General features: G+C 39.1%; 1 protein-coding gene across 1 annotated transcript in view; it reads left to right on the top strand.

Moving 5' to 3' along the window:
* The window catches only part of UBAC2 (UBA domain containing 2), a 101,124-nt gene that overhangs the window by 59,856 nt on the left and 24,310 nt on the right, over positions 1 to 16,958 (top strand). Inside the window, 2 exon segments of the mRNA XM_056327380.1 lie at positions 8,141 to 8,264; positions 10,204 to 10,251. Coding sequence (XP_056183355.1) covers positions 8,141 to 8,264; positions 10,204 to 10,251 — 172 coding nt within the window.

Raw genomic sequence — 16,958 nt, forward strand, 5'->3', positions numbered from 1 at the left:
CTAATGGCAAAGTTAAACTTTACTAAATGTTTCTGCTGTAGCAGAATGAAATAGAGCCTTGTGGGCTTACTTTTGTGCCTATTTGGAGCGTTTGGTTGGCACTATATGCTGGTTTTTCTGGAGTTGAACTCCCAATGCAGACATGGCTTGATTCTGCTTAGATGTCAGGGAGCTGAAAGACTCAATGAAGGGCTCTCAGCTCCTCGGTTTTTATGGGGCATTTATCTTCTAACACCAGATTAAGAAAGTCTTTGGGAGAATTTGCTGGTCTTATTCTGGATATTTTCTGTTCTTGTTTTTGAATCATATTTTAATTATTCAGCTTCATCACAGAGTAAAATCTGTTTAAATGAAGTAATGAGAATTAAAGACTGTTTAAAGGGAAATTGCAAAGGGAATTTGTTTGGTTTGTACACAAAGTAATACTTCAGCATGGTTTCCTGTCCAGCAACAAAAATATGTAGTAGAAATGGGAAATACTGATATACACAGGCATGTATGCTCAAGGGCTGACATTAGTACCACAGCTTCACATTAAATGAAATGTTATTTCAAAATAGTCTTACCATCATAAAGTGATGGGAATATGTGTTTCCTGCTCTGATAAAATGCTGCCTGCCTTTGATTAAGATACATTACTAGATGGTACTCTTTGAGTCACACTGATGTATTAGCCACCAGTCCAGTCTAGCATGATGTGATATTAATTGCTTGAGCTAAATAATACCAGTTGCATTCATTTACTCGCTATTTATCCTTCTAGCTCTTTGTTGTCTGTTCTTATACAGCTGCTGTTTCTCCAATATCTGTTTAACTGTCCCGGGGTTTGAACATTTAAACCAAGAAATGGTGCGTATCAAAAAGTGTGATGTATGTTTGGTTTTATCATTTGTGTGCAAAAGCTTACTGTTTTGCTGTTGGCACGCAAAGAGAGTAACATGCAAATTAATATACTAATTTATTACTTTCAGGGATGATGACATCAAAGCAGTGCAGTTAATATTTTGACCAGTATGTTATGATGCCTGTGATGATTTATTTTCTGTCTACTTGCTTAGTCCTTAATCTATTTGAGCAGCTTACAAATGGTACTGGTTTTAGCTTTACAATACTAGACAGCTACTACCCAGGGTAAGAAATTTCTTCTGAGTTACACAGGGTGTTTATGGATCAACCAGAAAATTAATCCAGCCAGCCTGTATCTTAACTGCAAAACTGCCTTTCCTTGCAAAACTAACTCCTTTTGTTTTCTGGGAGATAGATGAGGTGTCTAGAACTAACCTGTAGCTGAATCCTGTCTTTTTTTGTGGACAGACATGTTTTCTCAAGTGACTTCAATTAGAGGAACAGTAAACGATGACTCACCAGTGAGTCACGGTAACTCTGCAGAGGCCAGATAAAATGTGTTAGGTTTATGTAGATGAAGAAGAAGAAATTAATCACCCAAGCTTAGATGAACTTGGGACAACAAAAATTTCAGTACAGTTCTTGAGTTGTACATCCTCAACAAAATACTCTGCCATCTAAACCCCTTCAGCATTGCCTTGTGCCTTCATTTGTCTACTGCCTAGCTCCAGTTTCTGTTCCAGATTTAGCCAAGTATGGGATTCAGTGGGAGCCCCTTCCTTTTAGAAAGATGCAAGCTTCTCTCTCCTGCTGAACTCAAGCTCTGGTTCGGTTAATGTGATCAGTCATAAAAGCAAAGCTAACTGATAAGCTGTCACCGTCAATCACTGGCTGCAGACATCTGATGCAGAGCAGCAGCTGTCAGTGGGTAAGCATGAGTAACTAACTTTGTAACGCCTAGTTGACGTTAGTGACTTACCAGTTACGGATAAACAGTTTTCCCTGTGATACCGTACTTATTTGTGGCACAGGATTTGGCCAGCCATTCCTGTGCCACTCCATTGGCTTCATCTGTCTTTGGCCTTCACACGAATGGCAGCATGCTAATCATATATTAAGTGAAGGACAGGGGCCTCGTTTTAAAAAAAAAAATAAAAAAATATCTTCATAGTGCTGTAAGCTAAATAATCCTTTGATGGTATGTAGCAATTGCTTGCCTGAGTGAATGCCTAACTGAAGAAATTTTATATTGTACATTGCAGCAGGCTGTTAGAATAGAAATGGTCAGGTACCGTAAATCAGCTTTGCATGACAAAGGTTGAGGGGAGATAGGATTAACAGGCCTTTTTAGGAAAAGCTAAAGAGTAATGATTACATATGTTATCATTTTATTAATGATGACTAAATTAAAACTGAAACTGGGAGAAAGATTGTAGCCAGCAGAAAAGGAAAAGTGTGGATTAGCTCACCAATAGGAAGGGAGAGGAACCTGAAAACTGGTTTATGATAGAGCTGAGCAGTTTACAAAACAGATTGTTAGGTAGTCTTGGCATTAAAGAAATAAAGGATTTTTTAGGAGAGGTAGGTGTCTGACATGTCTTCATGAGTGGATTGTAAAGCGTTAGGTTGGTTGCGTATTTTAATGAACCCAATGTTGCAGTGATTATGCTGAGATATCCGTCGATAGGAGTAACCTTTTTTGTCCCTTCAAAATGTACAAAATCTTCAGATTTTTTCTTGGGGTTTTTTCCCCACTTTCTTCCTGCATTCCTGTGGAATAATGGCAGTTAGATACATGAGTATTTGGTAATGTATCCTAATGCTGTATTTAGAGGCCTCAGGCGCTGGGCTGTCCCACTGGTGTGTAGAGCAATGGTTGGGTGGAATAGATGGTTCCTTTGAGTCCTGGGCTCCACCAGGCAGAGGATCCCAACTATCAGGGGTAGTCATATTCCAGGGAGTTACCTAATTTTAAGGGTTGTTATTGAGAATGTTTAACATTTTCAGAATAAAGGCTGACACCTTAGGTGTAATATGGCAGTGTCTGAACAGCCTGTAGAACACAGAGCACTGAAGTAACTTAAAAACTTGAATTACAAGTACGTTGTTTACATGCTCTGTATTATCTGCAGCTGCTTTTCTAACTGGTATTTTTAGTCCCTAAAAAAAAATAAATACATGGTTGTGAGTTTGTCAGGTTAATGTTTTTTATGAAGAACTTAAATGAAGAAAAATACAGCACCGCAATTAGTAAGTGTAGTGAGTCACTCTGAACAAAATAGCAGGGTTTTTCTGCATGCTTAATGCCATGGAACTTGAATTGACAACAGCAGGCATTTTGCAGAAATAAAATTTGCTTTCTACCAGTTTGTTCATACGTCTTTAGAACTATTTTTTCTGTATTTTGTGCATATATTTACTGATGTTAAAATATATTATTTTGATCTACATTTAGTGTTCACCCTTTTAAAATCTAAGTGGAGTATTTCTCTTACAAGAAGTGTTTGCCCCTGATTCTTTCTTCTCTGCCAGAACTTTCTACATCTCTGGTTTATTTTTTTTAAGGTTATTGTTTCTTCAAGTTGTTTGGGTTTTTTTTTCTCTGTACAAAACCAATCTCATCGCTTCATACAATGTAGAATGTTACTCTCTGGTCTGCTGTGTTCTTTTTTCACTGCAAATGTTGGAAGTTAACATGCTCTTTGAAATGAGGATATAATTGATGTAGAGCCTGCTATTACAGTTCACCTTTGGGATGGACATGGTTTCCATATAGAGTGTTCAAACTCTAGAATTTTATCTTTCAGGTTTTAGAGTTTTCTGGTTTATTTGAAAATTTTGTTCTGTAACCCACATGACTGAAATTAACTTCCCAAACATTAAGTGGTCATAAACTCAGTTTAGAGTCAGTGTGTGTTTGTGTCTATGGCCCTTCTTTGCATACAGACATCTCAAGTTTCTAGTAGAAGTTAATCATGGCACTTGAAAGAGTGTTCCTGATGCCCGGGCCAGGATGAAAGCCTCTGGAAAAGGAAGGGAAATAGGGGAGAGGAGAGGAAAGGAAATTAAAAGGGATGAGGGAAAAAGCAAAAACAAGAGGAAGAGAGAGAAATGAAGGAAAAGAGGGAATTTTAGTAGTCCTTCAATAAGAGTGTGTTTTCCACTGGTACATGTTGAATCTGACTGTATGTTACCAATTAATTAACATAACTAAAATAGTTAAGAACAAGTCCTTTTATTGACAGTACATGGATGGATGTTTGTACCTGTCTAGTGAAACACGGGAACAGAAATCCCTCCAGTGATTGTGAGCTTCAGGAACAAGGCTTTGATTATTCACAGAAGAACAGAATAGCTTATGTTAGACAGGACCTGTGGCAGTCATCTAGCTCAACCCTGGGTTCAAAGCACATCCAACAAGAACAGGTTACTTGGGGCTGTGTGCTCAGGCTGTATCTCTGAGGATGGGGTTCTAGCTATGGGAAACCTGGTACAGTACTGGACCATCATTACCCTCAGCTGGACTTGCTGCAGTGTATGAATGCCTCTCAAAGAGAGGAGCCCAAAAGTAGACACAATAATTTGTGTTCAGGCTCAGAAGTGCTGAGCAATCACTTCTTTTGGCCTGGTGACTACACACTTGATAATGCGGCTGTGTATGCAATTGACCTTTCCTGCAAGGATGAACTGCTGATTAATATTCAAAGAATTCCCCAGCTCTTTGTCTGCAAATCTGTTTTCTAGCCAGTCTATGCCATTGCACAGCATTATTTGAACGCAGGTGGAAGACTCTGCAGTTGCTGTTGTTGAATTCTGTACGGTTCCTGTTAGCCCATTTCTCCAGCCTATCAAGGAATATCTGAATGTGGTCCTGCTCTCCAAAGTATTGGCTGTTCCCTCCGATTTGATGTTATTCACCAGCTTGCTGAGAGCACACTGCCCATCATCCAGGTTGTTGATAAAGACAATAAATCGTGTTGGCCCCAGTGTGGATCCCCGAGGGAAGCTGTTAGTAACTGGCTGCTGCTTGGACTTTTTACTGCTGGTCAGAACCCTTTGAGTCCAGCAGTGCAGCCAGTTTCCCTCAAATCTGCTTATTCAGTCCATCTCTCCCCAGTTTTTCTTCAGGGACTCAAGAGGAGACCGAGTCAAAGGCCATCCTAAAGTCAGAATGTGTAGCATTCGGTGCCTTCCCCTTCCTTGTCCACAGCACCAGAGTCACCCTTGGTAAATCCATATGGGATGTTAGCAATCGCCTTGTCCATCATGTGGCTGACAGTGGCTTCTAGGAGACCTGCTCTGTAACTTTCCTAGGGACAGAGGTGAGGCTTGTAGCTACCTGAATCCTCTTCTTGCCCTCTTTGAAGATGGGTATGACATTTGCATTTTTCCAGTCATCAGGAACCTGCCCTGATCATCACAATGTTTCAGTGACAGTAACATCAGCCATCTCCCTCAGCACCCTGAGGTACATCCCATCTGGTCCTGTTGACTCCTGTGTGGCCAGTTGGGCTCAAGAGCTTCCTAACTGTCTTCCTCTACAGCAGGTGTTGCTTCAGTCCCACAGGAGGCTCAGGAAACTGGGAGGTCTGAGGGCAAAACTAACCAGTGAAAGTTGAGGCCAAAAGGGCATCAAGTACCTTGGCTTTTTTCATGTCCTTTGACACTAGGTCCATTTCTCCACCAGGCAGTGGGTCCATATATTCCTTTGCGATCAGTTTCTTGTCCCTTACTACATCAGTCATATTCTAGTATTGTTATGTAGATAACTTCTCTGATAGACCTGCCGTAGGTAAGCAGTGTTTCCATATAGATAATCTGAAACAAGGCATGAGTAATGTACAGAAAGTTCTGAAGGCAGCAGAAAAGATTAATTGAAATTTGCAAAATAAAAGTACAGAATTATATAATGGAAGTTGAGGGTGAAAGTTTAAAATTAATTGGAATAAATTTTCACACAGTGGAGTCACCTGTACAAATGAGTTTCACAAAATATTTTGAAGGGCGTTAGTTTTGAAATTCTAAAAAAAGATGCCGGAGTCAGTATTTGTGTAATACCTGTTTATGCTAGATGTGAACTCTGTTTAAAAAACCAAAACCTGATGTCTTTGGAGGCATACGTCTGTGGTGCCTACAAACTTGCTGTTTTAGGAGAAAAAGTCCATCACTGGGTTTCCTCTGGTCCTCTAGATGGTCAGGTACTGAGCAGCATCAGACACTGAGCTTTGGATTACATGGATTACTACCCTGGACTGGGGTGGTGCTTTCTATAGTCTCTGTTGACGTTTGTGATGAATATTGACATTTAAGGAACCTTTCAACATTCTCTCATCTCTTTTTAAAACATACTTGCAGTCGTGGGGATTTCCTTTTTGTACTTTCCCATCTTATCGAGTGCACTCTTGCATGTGAAATCGGTGTCTGAGTCGCTATTCATCACAGGAGGAATAAAACCTAAAAAGCATGCCACAGTTTTGGTACTCCCTCAGGTCATTTAGTAAAAGTAGAAAGAAATCATTTAAAATTACTTTTCAAAGAAAGGAAGAGGTATTTTGTCTTTGTTTTTTCTTCTCTCTTCACTTACAAAACCTAATTTACTTCAGTGAATATCGTCTACAATGGAAGCACTTCTAATGAGGAATTATTTTTGCATGTGGCGCTCTTACAGCTGTGCCTATCAAATCCTACAACTTAATTATGATTTGTTTTAAGAATGTGTTGTGTGTCTTTATACAGGTGGGTGGGGTTTTGTTTGTGTAAGAAGGATTATATGCAAAATTGAACATTTTTCAGTAGTTCCTTAGTTAATGTTCTCTATACTTTCAAGTGCATCTGACTGTATTAAACGGATGGTACTAAAAATGTTTCTATAAATAAACTGTACATAAGTCCTCAGAGAGGAAGCTTTTCAGCAAGTAAACTTCAAATGTAACAAACAAAATGATAACAAAACGCTCTTAGGCAACAGCCCACTAAATGAGTAAAAATAATATTTGAAGGGTTTTTTTATAGCTGTGGGTGTTGCATTTGGCAGTTATTCAGGAAATGCTTTATTATTCAGACCATCATTTCACATGGTATTACTCCTATCAGTAGCTCCTCCAGAAGGGAAATTTATTTTTGAGCAAAAATTTCAAGTTATTTACGTCTTGGTTTGTGCCGTTGCACAATTCCTGCTGATAATTCACATATAATAAGATCCCTTTCATGTAAAGGCCTGTGGAAACTGCAACTCTTGAAAGTTTTGATAAGCCGGTGAGCAGTGAAAAGTTACGCCGTGCAGCATCCCACGCCTGTCGGACACCAGACAGCACAGAACCATGAGCAAGGATTCAGCTGGGGTAGATGTGAGCCTCTCCCTGCCTGCTGCCTGCAGTTTGCTGCCTGGAGGTCACCATCACTGCAGCTCTGCTGGTGGAGCAGGTCGTGTCCACCTGAAGTGACCATTTTTGCTTGCCCTTCTCCATCCTAGGAAGTGTTTTTCTTCTAGAGTCTCCCATATGCATGCCTTTGGCATTGGTTCTGCTGCAGCCTCTCCTGGTTTTAATAAATGGTTTCGTTTTCTGGGTGTTTTATCATGAGGAACACAGGCTTTGTATCTGGGTATATGGATGAAATGCACTAGTTTATGTTCACAAGTTCAGTCTAGGTATCTGGTCGTTGTAAAAGGTGCTTGAGTCTTAAATTCTATGACACTGCTTCCAATGAGGTTTTGGAAACGTAATAAACTTACTGTGGTTAAGGTGAGGACCCTAAAGAAAGTTATTTGTAGGGCCATGGAAGTCAACGGCAAAGGGAAGTTAAATGGAACTGTCGATACTCACATCTTGGTCTGCTGACAATCCTGTAACAGCTTAAGCCTGGGTAAATATTAGGAGCTTAACTTCATAAGTGAAGTGGTTTCTATAACCTTTTGGGAAAGCTATAATCCTTATATTTATCCATTTGAATTGAAGAGGTTTTGCTCTGATGCAGAAGACTACTGCTGATCTTTTTGTGTGCTGTATTTTATAGAAACAGCCTGCTATTAGACTAAATACATTGCCTTCTCTGCTGCCTCCAGTCCTAAACATTTGGAAATAAGATACTTTTTGTCACCTGTTCTTACTTGCTAATGAATCTATTGTCCTGAATGCCACACATTATCTGATCACTGGTTCCCAAGGAAGACCTTTTTTTGCAAGATGGTATTACATTTTGATTGTTATGTACTTAAGATTAATTACACTTGATTGTTTTACATTACTGTTGCTACTATCATTCTTATTAACCATCTGTATCTTCCTTTTTGCAGCTTGGGTCCTGTGTTTGCTCTGTTTGTACCATTTTATTCCTCCATTCCAAGAGTGCAGGTGACACAAGTATTAGGCCACTTTTCTATCACAAACAAGACACTGGTTTATATACTGGGTTTACAGGTATGGTATGTACTTGCTTGTTCACCTTTTAATGAATTACTAATGTAGTAGTTAGCATTTCTGGATGTTCATCTATGAATCTTGATGTTTCCACATGTATGATTCCACATATGTTTAGCTAGTGACAGTCCCATCAACTAAAATATTGAAAAACATGTTGCTAGTATGCATTTCTACTTGTTGAAGTGGTGGGCAAGTGATCTGTTCTTCCGTTGTCTTCTGTCTTGATTGTCTTGCACAGGAAAATAAAATGAGACAATTCTACAATTTTTTGTTGCTGTTTTTGGTCAACAAAATTAACTAGATGAAAACAGATGAAAACAGAACCTGATGCTAAGGCATTTGTGACCTTCACCTTTCTCATTTGCTTATATTCTTGATCTTGTTTATTTTCCCCTTGTCTGTAGAATACAGTGTTTTTCTGTGGTAAGACTGTTGGTAAATAATCAAAGCTTTGGCTTAGTTCCACTGATGTAAATTAATATTATCTGTATATCAAGCATTACCATGTCACAGGTAATTTAAAATAGTGAACACAGAGCACAGCAATATCATGTAGCATTATGTTAAATATGAGTGCAAAAATATAAGTACTTGGTACCTTACCTATATTTTTGCCACAGAAAAGCAGTGTTGCTCAAAAAAACAACAGAAAACCCCAGCAGCCTAGAAATGAAGGGACAGTCTTGTCACAATCTGAATTATGAAACAGGAGTTGTGCAGACTTATGAGAAATTATACTAATTTTTATATATTCCAGGGACTCAAAAATAGCTCTAGGAGTAGCAGTGGAAAGCACCATAGTTATGTGAAGTGTGGTAGAGAGTATTTTAGAATGAATGGCCAGTTTCAGAATATAGACTCATGCTCTAGTGAACATTTAATTCATCCCTTTTGCTGTTCAGCCTTTGGATTCCTTCAATTTCTGCTCTAACACCTTATTTTCTTGATCTTTCAGAAACCTTGTTACCTCTCTTCTGAACCCATCAATACCACTATTATTCTGGTCTTTGGGAAAGTGGAAAGCTGGGATATTGTCTAAGCTCTTTTCCATTTTTTTGCCTTTTTTTGTCTTTTGCCTTTTGCTTTCATACAAACACCACCTCCAGTACAGATCACTGTTGTTACTAATCTCTGTACCTTTGCTTTCCCTGCTGCGTACAGAATGGTTGCTGCTGTCACACAGAGGCTGAGGGAAAAATCACTTGCCTTCTCCTTATTTGTAAACTCTGCCCTTATCTCAAGTCACTCTTTCCATAGTCAGAAGACTAGAGAGGAGGTGTTCTCGTGATTCAGTCGGCATTGTGCAGAACTAGTTTGGTAACCAGTATCAGTCTAGTTTTCAGCCCTTTCTTGCAGTTGGTAATAACCTTTTCCAGGTGATTAATCATATACTTTACTAGAAATGATGGGCTGTCCTGTTGGCTTATCAGGATCTTTTTAATAATTCATTCAGACCTACTTCTATGATTTCATGTCGACTGTTATGCTGCTGGGTGAGAAATTTATTTCTTTGATTCTGATGCTCATGTTTAATCTCTCCATGACTGCACATCCGAGAGCTTCACTTGCACTGCCTGCCCCACTTGGAACTCTTCTCCTGTTGCTGCTGAGTCATTTCCTTTGCTTCAGTCTATCTTTCAGACTTGTTTTTCTGTGCAGCCTATAACTGACATCCTGTTATACTTGGTATACTATATGAAAATAAAATGTATTGTTCTGTAGAAGGAGAACAATTGTTGGATCCCTGTGTTTTTTCCACTTCTACTTCTGGAATACATCTTTTTTTTAATGTTAAACCGAATTTTCACAGAGATAAATGTCTAACTTCTCCCATTGTAGTGATAAGCACCTAGCCTATACAATACTGCAACATAGTAGTTCATACAACAGCAGCTTTGTAAAATTAAAATTCTAAATCACTGTTCTTGTCTTCTAGCTTGTAACCTCTGGTTCCTACATCTGGATTTTAGCCTTAAGTGGATTGGTGAGTCTTGCTGTTTTAAAAATAATGTGTTGCTTAAAAAACTGTTGTGTATATAATCAGCACAGTGTACTTGGATTCAAAAAGAACAGAAATTTCTGAGTAATGTTTTTATTTGTGATGGTAAGTATAAAGTTTTCATCTTTTAACTTCCGAAGGTGTAAAGCACTGGCTGGATGGTGATAAACTGACAGACAACAAAAGAGCTGGGTAATATTTGCAGGGTGCCGCTGTTCTCTGAGCCCCTAAGATTACTTTTACTGCCATGGATATAGCTTTAGACCCACAACTATAAATAAGACTGTTGAAGAAATGGTAGAAATGTTTACCCTACTGTTTGTTTCTTCTTCGGTTGTCAGCAAGCCTCAAGATTTTATTCCAAAAAGCAACTTTTAACAACTTTGTTGTGAGGATTTTTTCATGTTTTTCTGTTTTCCTAGGACATCTGTAGCTGTTTCTCGCTATGATAACAACCATCAGGATGCAAAATCACTTTCTTCACACCAATCAGATAGTGTGGTCTGTCTTTTTCCTTCCGACTCTGTTCTTAGCACTAAGGCACTTAGCACTCAAACAGATTAGCAATCTGGAAGATTTAGTACAGATAAGCTTCTTTTAAAAATTTTACAAACTTAGAAATTAGGAGTTCAGACCCTGATTTCTTGGTTCAAAAGACTGTCTGCTTTTCAAACAGATAAAGTGCCACCATTTCCAAAGCAGCTCATTATTCAATTGATGCAATCTTAAGAAGAGCTTAAATTGTGCCCTTGCTATTTAGAACCTACTAATTTGTGGTAAGCTCAGAGCGAAGTGCCTGTGGACACTTCACATATTGCTGCTGTAATGTAGTAGTTTGGTCTCTCACCATTTGCACTGACTGTTCCAAAATATTCTGTGAGCTTGCAGGGTAACTAAAAGGAGTGACCCAGCAGTAGTAAATAGGGAAGTCTGCTCAGCAATTTGGTCTGACCATACATATCAATGAAAATGGTGCAAGTAACAAGCCAGAATTTCTCTGTCCTGGCGATCAGCCCAAGCCTCTATGCACCCCTAAGGATCTGTAACTTCCTCCACATGCACGACCCTTCCTGTTACTTTTCTGGCTCTTTTAATAGCCCTTCCTTTTGAACAGGTGTTCATTAGAGAGGGAAGGAAAGGACAGAAAAGGAAAGGCATTTTAATTCCTCCTTTACTGGTAGTAGAAACTGTACGTATACTTGGTTATACAGACTTACAAAAAACAGCTCAATTTTTTTTTTTTCAGAATATATTTTGCAGTTGTTATTTAAATTCCCTTTTAACATACAGTTTTATTTAGCTGTATAATGCAACTTTCTTAGGATTCTTTTTCATAAATGATATATTTTTGATTGCGGATTGACAGTATGTTTTACATAGGTAAAAGTCCATAAGAATAAACAGAGCTTTCTCTGTCGCAGGAAGGCTTAAAAAAATCATTTGGTTTTCATATTGCTTCAGTTGGCATGAATTAAGTCATCATCAGTGGTGATATGTTTTCAGTCTCAATTTTTTCTGTAGCAAGAGCTGCACTCTACAGTTTTGTAATAAGTGCTACAATTTGGAAAGAAGTTAATGTAGTGAGTTTCAGCTGGTTTTTGCACAGCATGTCTGTCATACTTCTGTGAATAAGAAGCCTCTTTTCCTTCTCTATTAGAAATTATAATTTGGCATCTTTTGAGAGAACTTGATAAAGGAGTAAAGTTTCATGGTATATTGAATAAACTGAAGAAAGATATGAAACACTATGAACGCACCTTTTAGCACTACAGGTGTGGATAGTTGATAACATATGTACATGTACAATTACAGAAATACACAGGTTGTCAAATCAGTGTTAAGTCATTCTGTGTCAGCCTGTGTGTTTTTGTAATTCTTACTGCTTTTGACATTTTCTAACATACGATACCTTTGTTGAATCACATTTTCTTGCATTTTAACAAAAAGGCTGAGTAAATGCATGAACACCAAGTCAGCTAGGTGTGATACTCAGTCACTAGTTCGTTGCCTGTTAGATACTTCACTGTCTGTATTTTCAGCTCGAAAGATCACTTAGACATTCATGACTGTATATGATGCTGTTCTGCAGTTTAGTTTTTGTTGCACTTCTGCTTATGTGGAGTATTAAAATGGATGGTGCCAATATGATTTCTGAATTGTCAGTTTCTACTTTCTCTTCACCATGTTCCCAGTTTAGGTTTACTTAAATTCACACAATTTGTATTTTTAACATGTAATGAACACTCTCAGATGAAACAGGATCTGACTTTCCAGGTACAAGATATGGCACTGGAGATTGATTTCTGTGTTCACCCAAGTCACTAATTTGACTTTAAGCCAGAAATTCTTTCAACAGTTGTTTACAGAAGTGCTTCCATATAATGCATATCATTCAGTTTAGTGAAGGCCAGAAGCAGTTTCCCTACTATTTTTTTCTTTAAAACAGTCAAAACACCTTAGTAAATGGTATCCACTTGAATGTTTCGTTGGACACATACATATCAGCCCATGTTCTCTCCATTATTTTCTCCCCCTTTAAAATCTCTTGGGTTCTCAGCTTACATTTCTCATTGCTATACTTTTGCAGGATTGAAATTTGAGGGGCATGTTAAGGCTTACTGAATCATAGCTACCACATACCTGCTTCAAGAGGTAAATTCAAGTTGGTACCAACAGATGAGATATGCCCTCTAGGACATGCAGTTCCCTCCACTCATTAGTATGATGTTGTTGTCATACAGGTCACATGCCAGGGTTACTGCTAACCATGTAGCTAGGTTATTTCATAGGGAAAAGGTATCTTTCGGGCCCTTTCTGTGATTTTAGTGTTGCAGCCTCTTTTTTCTTATCAAGTGTCATTTGTTTGTTTGCAAGGTGCCCTGCATTGCATAAAGTTCAAAATTTGGAATACCCCAAGTCTTCTGTGAGCTGCTTTGGATTTGTGTAGAGTTCAGTTCAGATCTTAAGAAGTTGAAATTGTCTTAACCTTACAAACGCTGAAGTTTCTAAAACCTTGTTTACTTTGCAGATTTCACTAAGCCAAGCGCAACAGCCTTCTACATTGTTTCTATGCTACAGTCATTTGCTTTTCTCAGATCATATGAAAAGTTGCACTTTTTATACTTCAGATACTGGAAAACTATAGAGAATCTGTAATTTAGAACATGTACTTTAAAGGCTTAGGGTTAAGATAGTGCAGACAGCGTTGAGTGCATGGTTTGAATTTAAATTCTGATTTTTGACTGCTTTAGTTCTTATTCATGATTTTGAAGTTGTTAACTTGGTTTTGCATAGACTGCAGGTATCTGTTGTTAAATGCTTCTGACTGTACTTTAGATTGTTTTGAGTTCTGTTTGTTAAGAACTTTATTCATCCTTTCCGTTAGCTAATTGTTCAGCTGAGGTGTTTTTTCTGTAGTGAATTCCTTTCCCTTAAGATTGGCATTTATAGGGTAGGATGTGATTGGGATGGGGAACAAAATACTTATACTAGACTTTCATTTTTGTAGTTCTTGTCTTAAAAAATAACATGATGTAGTTAACATCTGATCAGACCTAAGATTCATTGATTTTTCTTGTTGTTCTTCTTCCTCTTGCACATCTTTCTTAAATTATTTTGAACGATCCTTACTGAACTCTTTTTGTTATAAAAAATGTTTTGAAGGGAATGCAGAAGCATTTGTATTACCCCACAGTGCTGTATTCACACTTAAAATATCAGCCCTTCTACGTACTTAAAATTAGTATTAAATATGTGCTGACTTTCTTGAGAATCTTTGATCAGAGCCTGATAATGTAGGACGCAGTTACCTTCACATTCATGTCCTGCCACGTGCCCTTCTTCATCTTCCAGTTAGCCTGGACATCCTCCGGTCATCCACATTTAGTCTTGTGTAGGTCTTTAGTCAACGTCAGAGTATGATACTCCTTGAATTCTTTGTGTAATTATAAATGGTGATTCAGGTAAGTCTGCTTACATCTAGTTAAATGTCTTGTGGAAGTGCTCTGGTGACAGACAAGAGAGTCAGTCTAATAGGATTGATTTTGGATCATTTACAAAATATGTGAAAGCTATGCATTAATTAGTTTTTATGCTGTTGGTTTATAGCCAAGCAATATTTCAATTGGAGTTCACGATAGGTAAAAGTTAATTATTTGCAATAACTGAAATCAAATTTTAAATTCATTCTTTTAAATATGGAATTATGAAAAGCTATAGTGAAGGCAAAACTTACTAGAAGTGTGAAATTCAAATAAGACAGTTTTAAAATATTTAAATAAGAAGTTTTTTCTCATATTCAGGTAGAACTTCTGTGTTTCAGTTTATGCCCACCGCCCCTTGTCCTGGCGCTGGGCACCACTAAAAAAAGCCTAGTCCCATCCTCTTGACACTCGCCTTTAAGATACTTGTATACATTGATAAGGTCCCCTCTCAAGTCTTCTCCAGGCTGAACAGCACCACCTCTCTCGGCCTTTCCTCTTAAGGCAGATGCTCCAGTCCCCTCATCATCTTTGTAGCCCTCTGCTAGACCCTCTCCAGCAGTTCCTGTCTCTTTTGAACTGGGGAGCCCAGAATGGGACACAGTACCCCAGATGTGGCCTCACCAGGGCAGAGTAGAGGGGGAGGATCACCTCCCTCAACCTGATGGCCACGATCCTCCTGATGCACCCCAGGCTACCATTGGCCTTCTTGGCCACCAGGGCACACTGCTGGCCCAGGGGCAACTTGCTGTCCACTAGAACTCCCAGGTCCTTCTCTGCAAAACTGCTTTCCAGCAGGTCAGCCCGGAGCCTGTCCTGGTCCAGATGGCTTTTGAATGTCTCCAAGGATGGAGACTACCACCTCTCTGACCAACCTGTGCCAGTGCTCAGTCACCCTCACAGTGACAGAGTGTTTCCTGATTTTCAGAGGGAACCTCCCGTGTTTCAGGTTGTGCCCATTGCCACTGGTCCTGTCACTGGGCACCACTAAGAAAAGCCTGACTCTGTCCTCTTCATTCTCTCCCTTCAGGCATTTATATATTTTGATAAAATCCCCCTGAGCCTTCTCTTCTCCAGGCTGAACAGTCCCACTTCTCTTAGCCTCTCCTCATGTGAAAGATGCTCCAGTCCCTTCATCATCTTCGTGGCCCTGCATTGAACTTGCTCCAGCAAGTCCATGTCTTTCCTGTCGCAGGGCGTGCAGATCTCAATGCACTACTCCAGCTGCAGCCTCGCTGATGCTGAGACAAGAGGAAGGATCACTTCCCTTAACCTGCTGGCCACGCAGTTCAGGAAGCTCAGCACGTAGGTTGTGAAGTGCATAGTCTGAAATAAGAAATGGAGAAGCAATAGAATAACAGAGATTAGGGAATGAACAAGAAGGATTGTCAGTGTCTCCTAACTTTAGGACAGGTGCAGATATCCATATGTATGCTAACAGATGTGCTGAATCCCACTCAAAACTAATGCGAGGTATTTGCAAGTGGGCAGTGGTCAATATTGAGTTCAGTGACTGTAGATGACTTAATTTGAGACGAGTGTCTCTGTGTTCTACGGACTGTAACGACTTAAATCTCCTGTGTGGTGGGAGCTTAGACACCTTGCTTACGTCTAGGTAGCTAGATGTAGACACATGGCAACTGACTAAGCTGATAACACTCCCTCCTGCATCAGTTAAAGCATCTAAGAAGAAAAGTAGTTGAATCCTGGAACTTATTCCAGTTCTGGAAGAAGGAGAAAATAGTGTGAAAGGAGGAGAGAGGGTAATAATGTGTCATAAGGTACTTTCTCTTTTGTATCCACGGCTTCTGAGATCCTGTAGGAAAGTGGATTTTAGTTTTCAGTTTGTATTTCACTTCTAGGTTTTTAGTTTCTTTCTCAGAGTTGAGGAGTATGTGTGCCCAAAATCTGGTCTACTTGCTCAGCTATGCCAGCTAGTTCAGTAAGAGGTAGATTGCTTCTCTCAAGTTTTTCTGGCCTGTACACGTACACCGTCATGGCTGCAGTGTTACCATTGCTTAGAGAGGGAACCTGTGAGAGTAATTTAGCTGTGAGGGTACTTCGGAGATGTCTGCCAGAGGATGAGTCACATCTTAACAGTGTCCATTTCTCTCTGGTGACTAGGCAACCAACTTTAAACAACCAGCTCATAAGTAGGCTTTTAAATTACGGACATCTCCATTGGGGCAGATATAAATCCAATCGTGATCTTTTATGTAAAGAGGTTTGGTTAACAGTATGGTGACAGTCACCTGCAGAATTCTAGCAGAGACACGAGGGAACCTATCCTTAGGTCATAAGTACAAGTTAAGAATATATGTACTGTGCTGAAATGGCAGTGCAGTCATGCTTGCACGTACACCAAGAATGATTGGGATATCATAATGATTGCACCTGACCAATGAAGACAGCATTGATGCACTCTGGAAAAAAAAATTCAAGGTATCTGGAAAATCTGCGAGCCCAGTCAACTGGGAAGCAAATTGAAGAGAATTAGTTTGTTATTATCTTATTTTTATGTCAAGCTAACCATTGCAAAAGGCTGTTTATACTCTTACAAAGTATTTCCTCAAACAAAACCGAAACAAAACAATCTGTTGTGTTAAAATTACATTGGAGGTTATAACTACAGGTTGAAAATACACGTGCAGTGAGTTTATTTGTTGGGTGGTTTTCACACAATCTCTTTTGTTTGCTAAATGTGTTTCTTTA

Source organism: Falco biarmicus, chromosome 2 (assembly GCF_023638135.1).
Source record: "Falco biarmicus isolate bFalBia1 chromosome 2, bFalBia1.pri, whole genome shotgun sequence".
Lineage (NCBI taxonomy): Eukaryota > Metazoa > Chordata > Aves > Falconiformes > Falconidae > Falco > Falco biarmicus.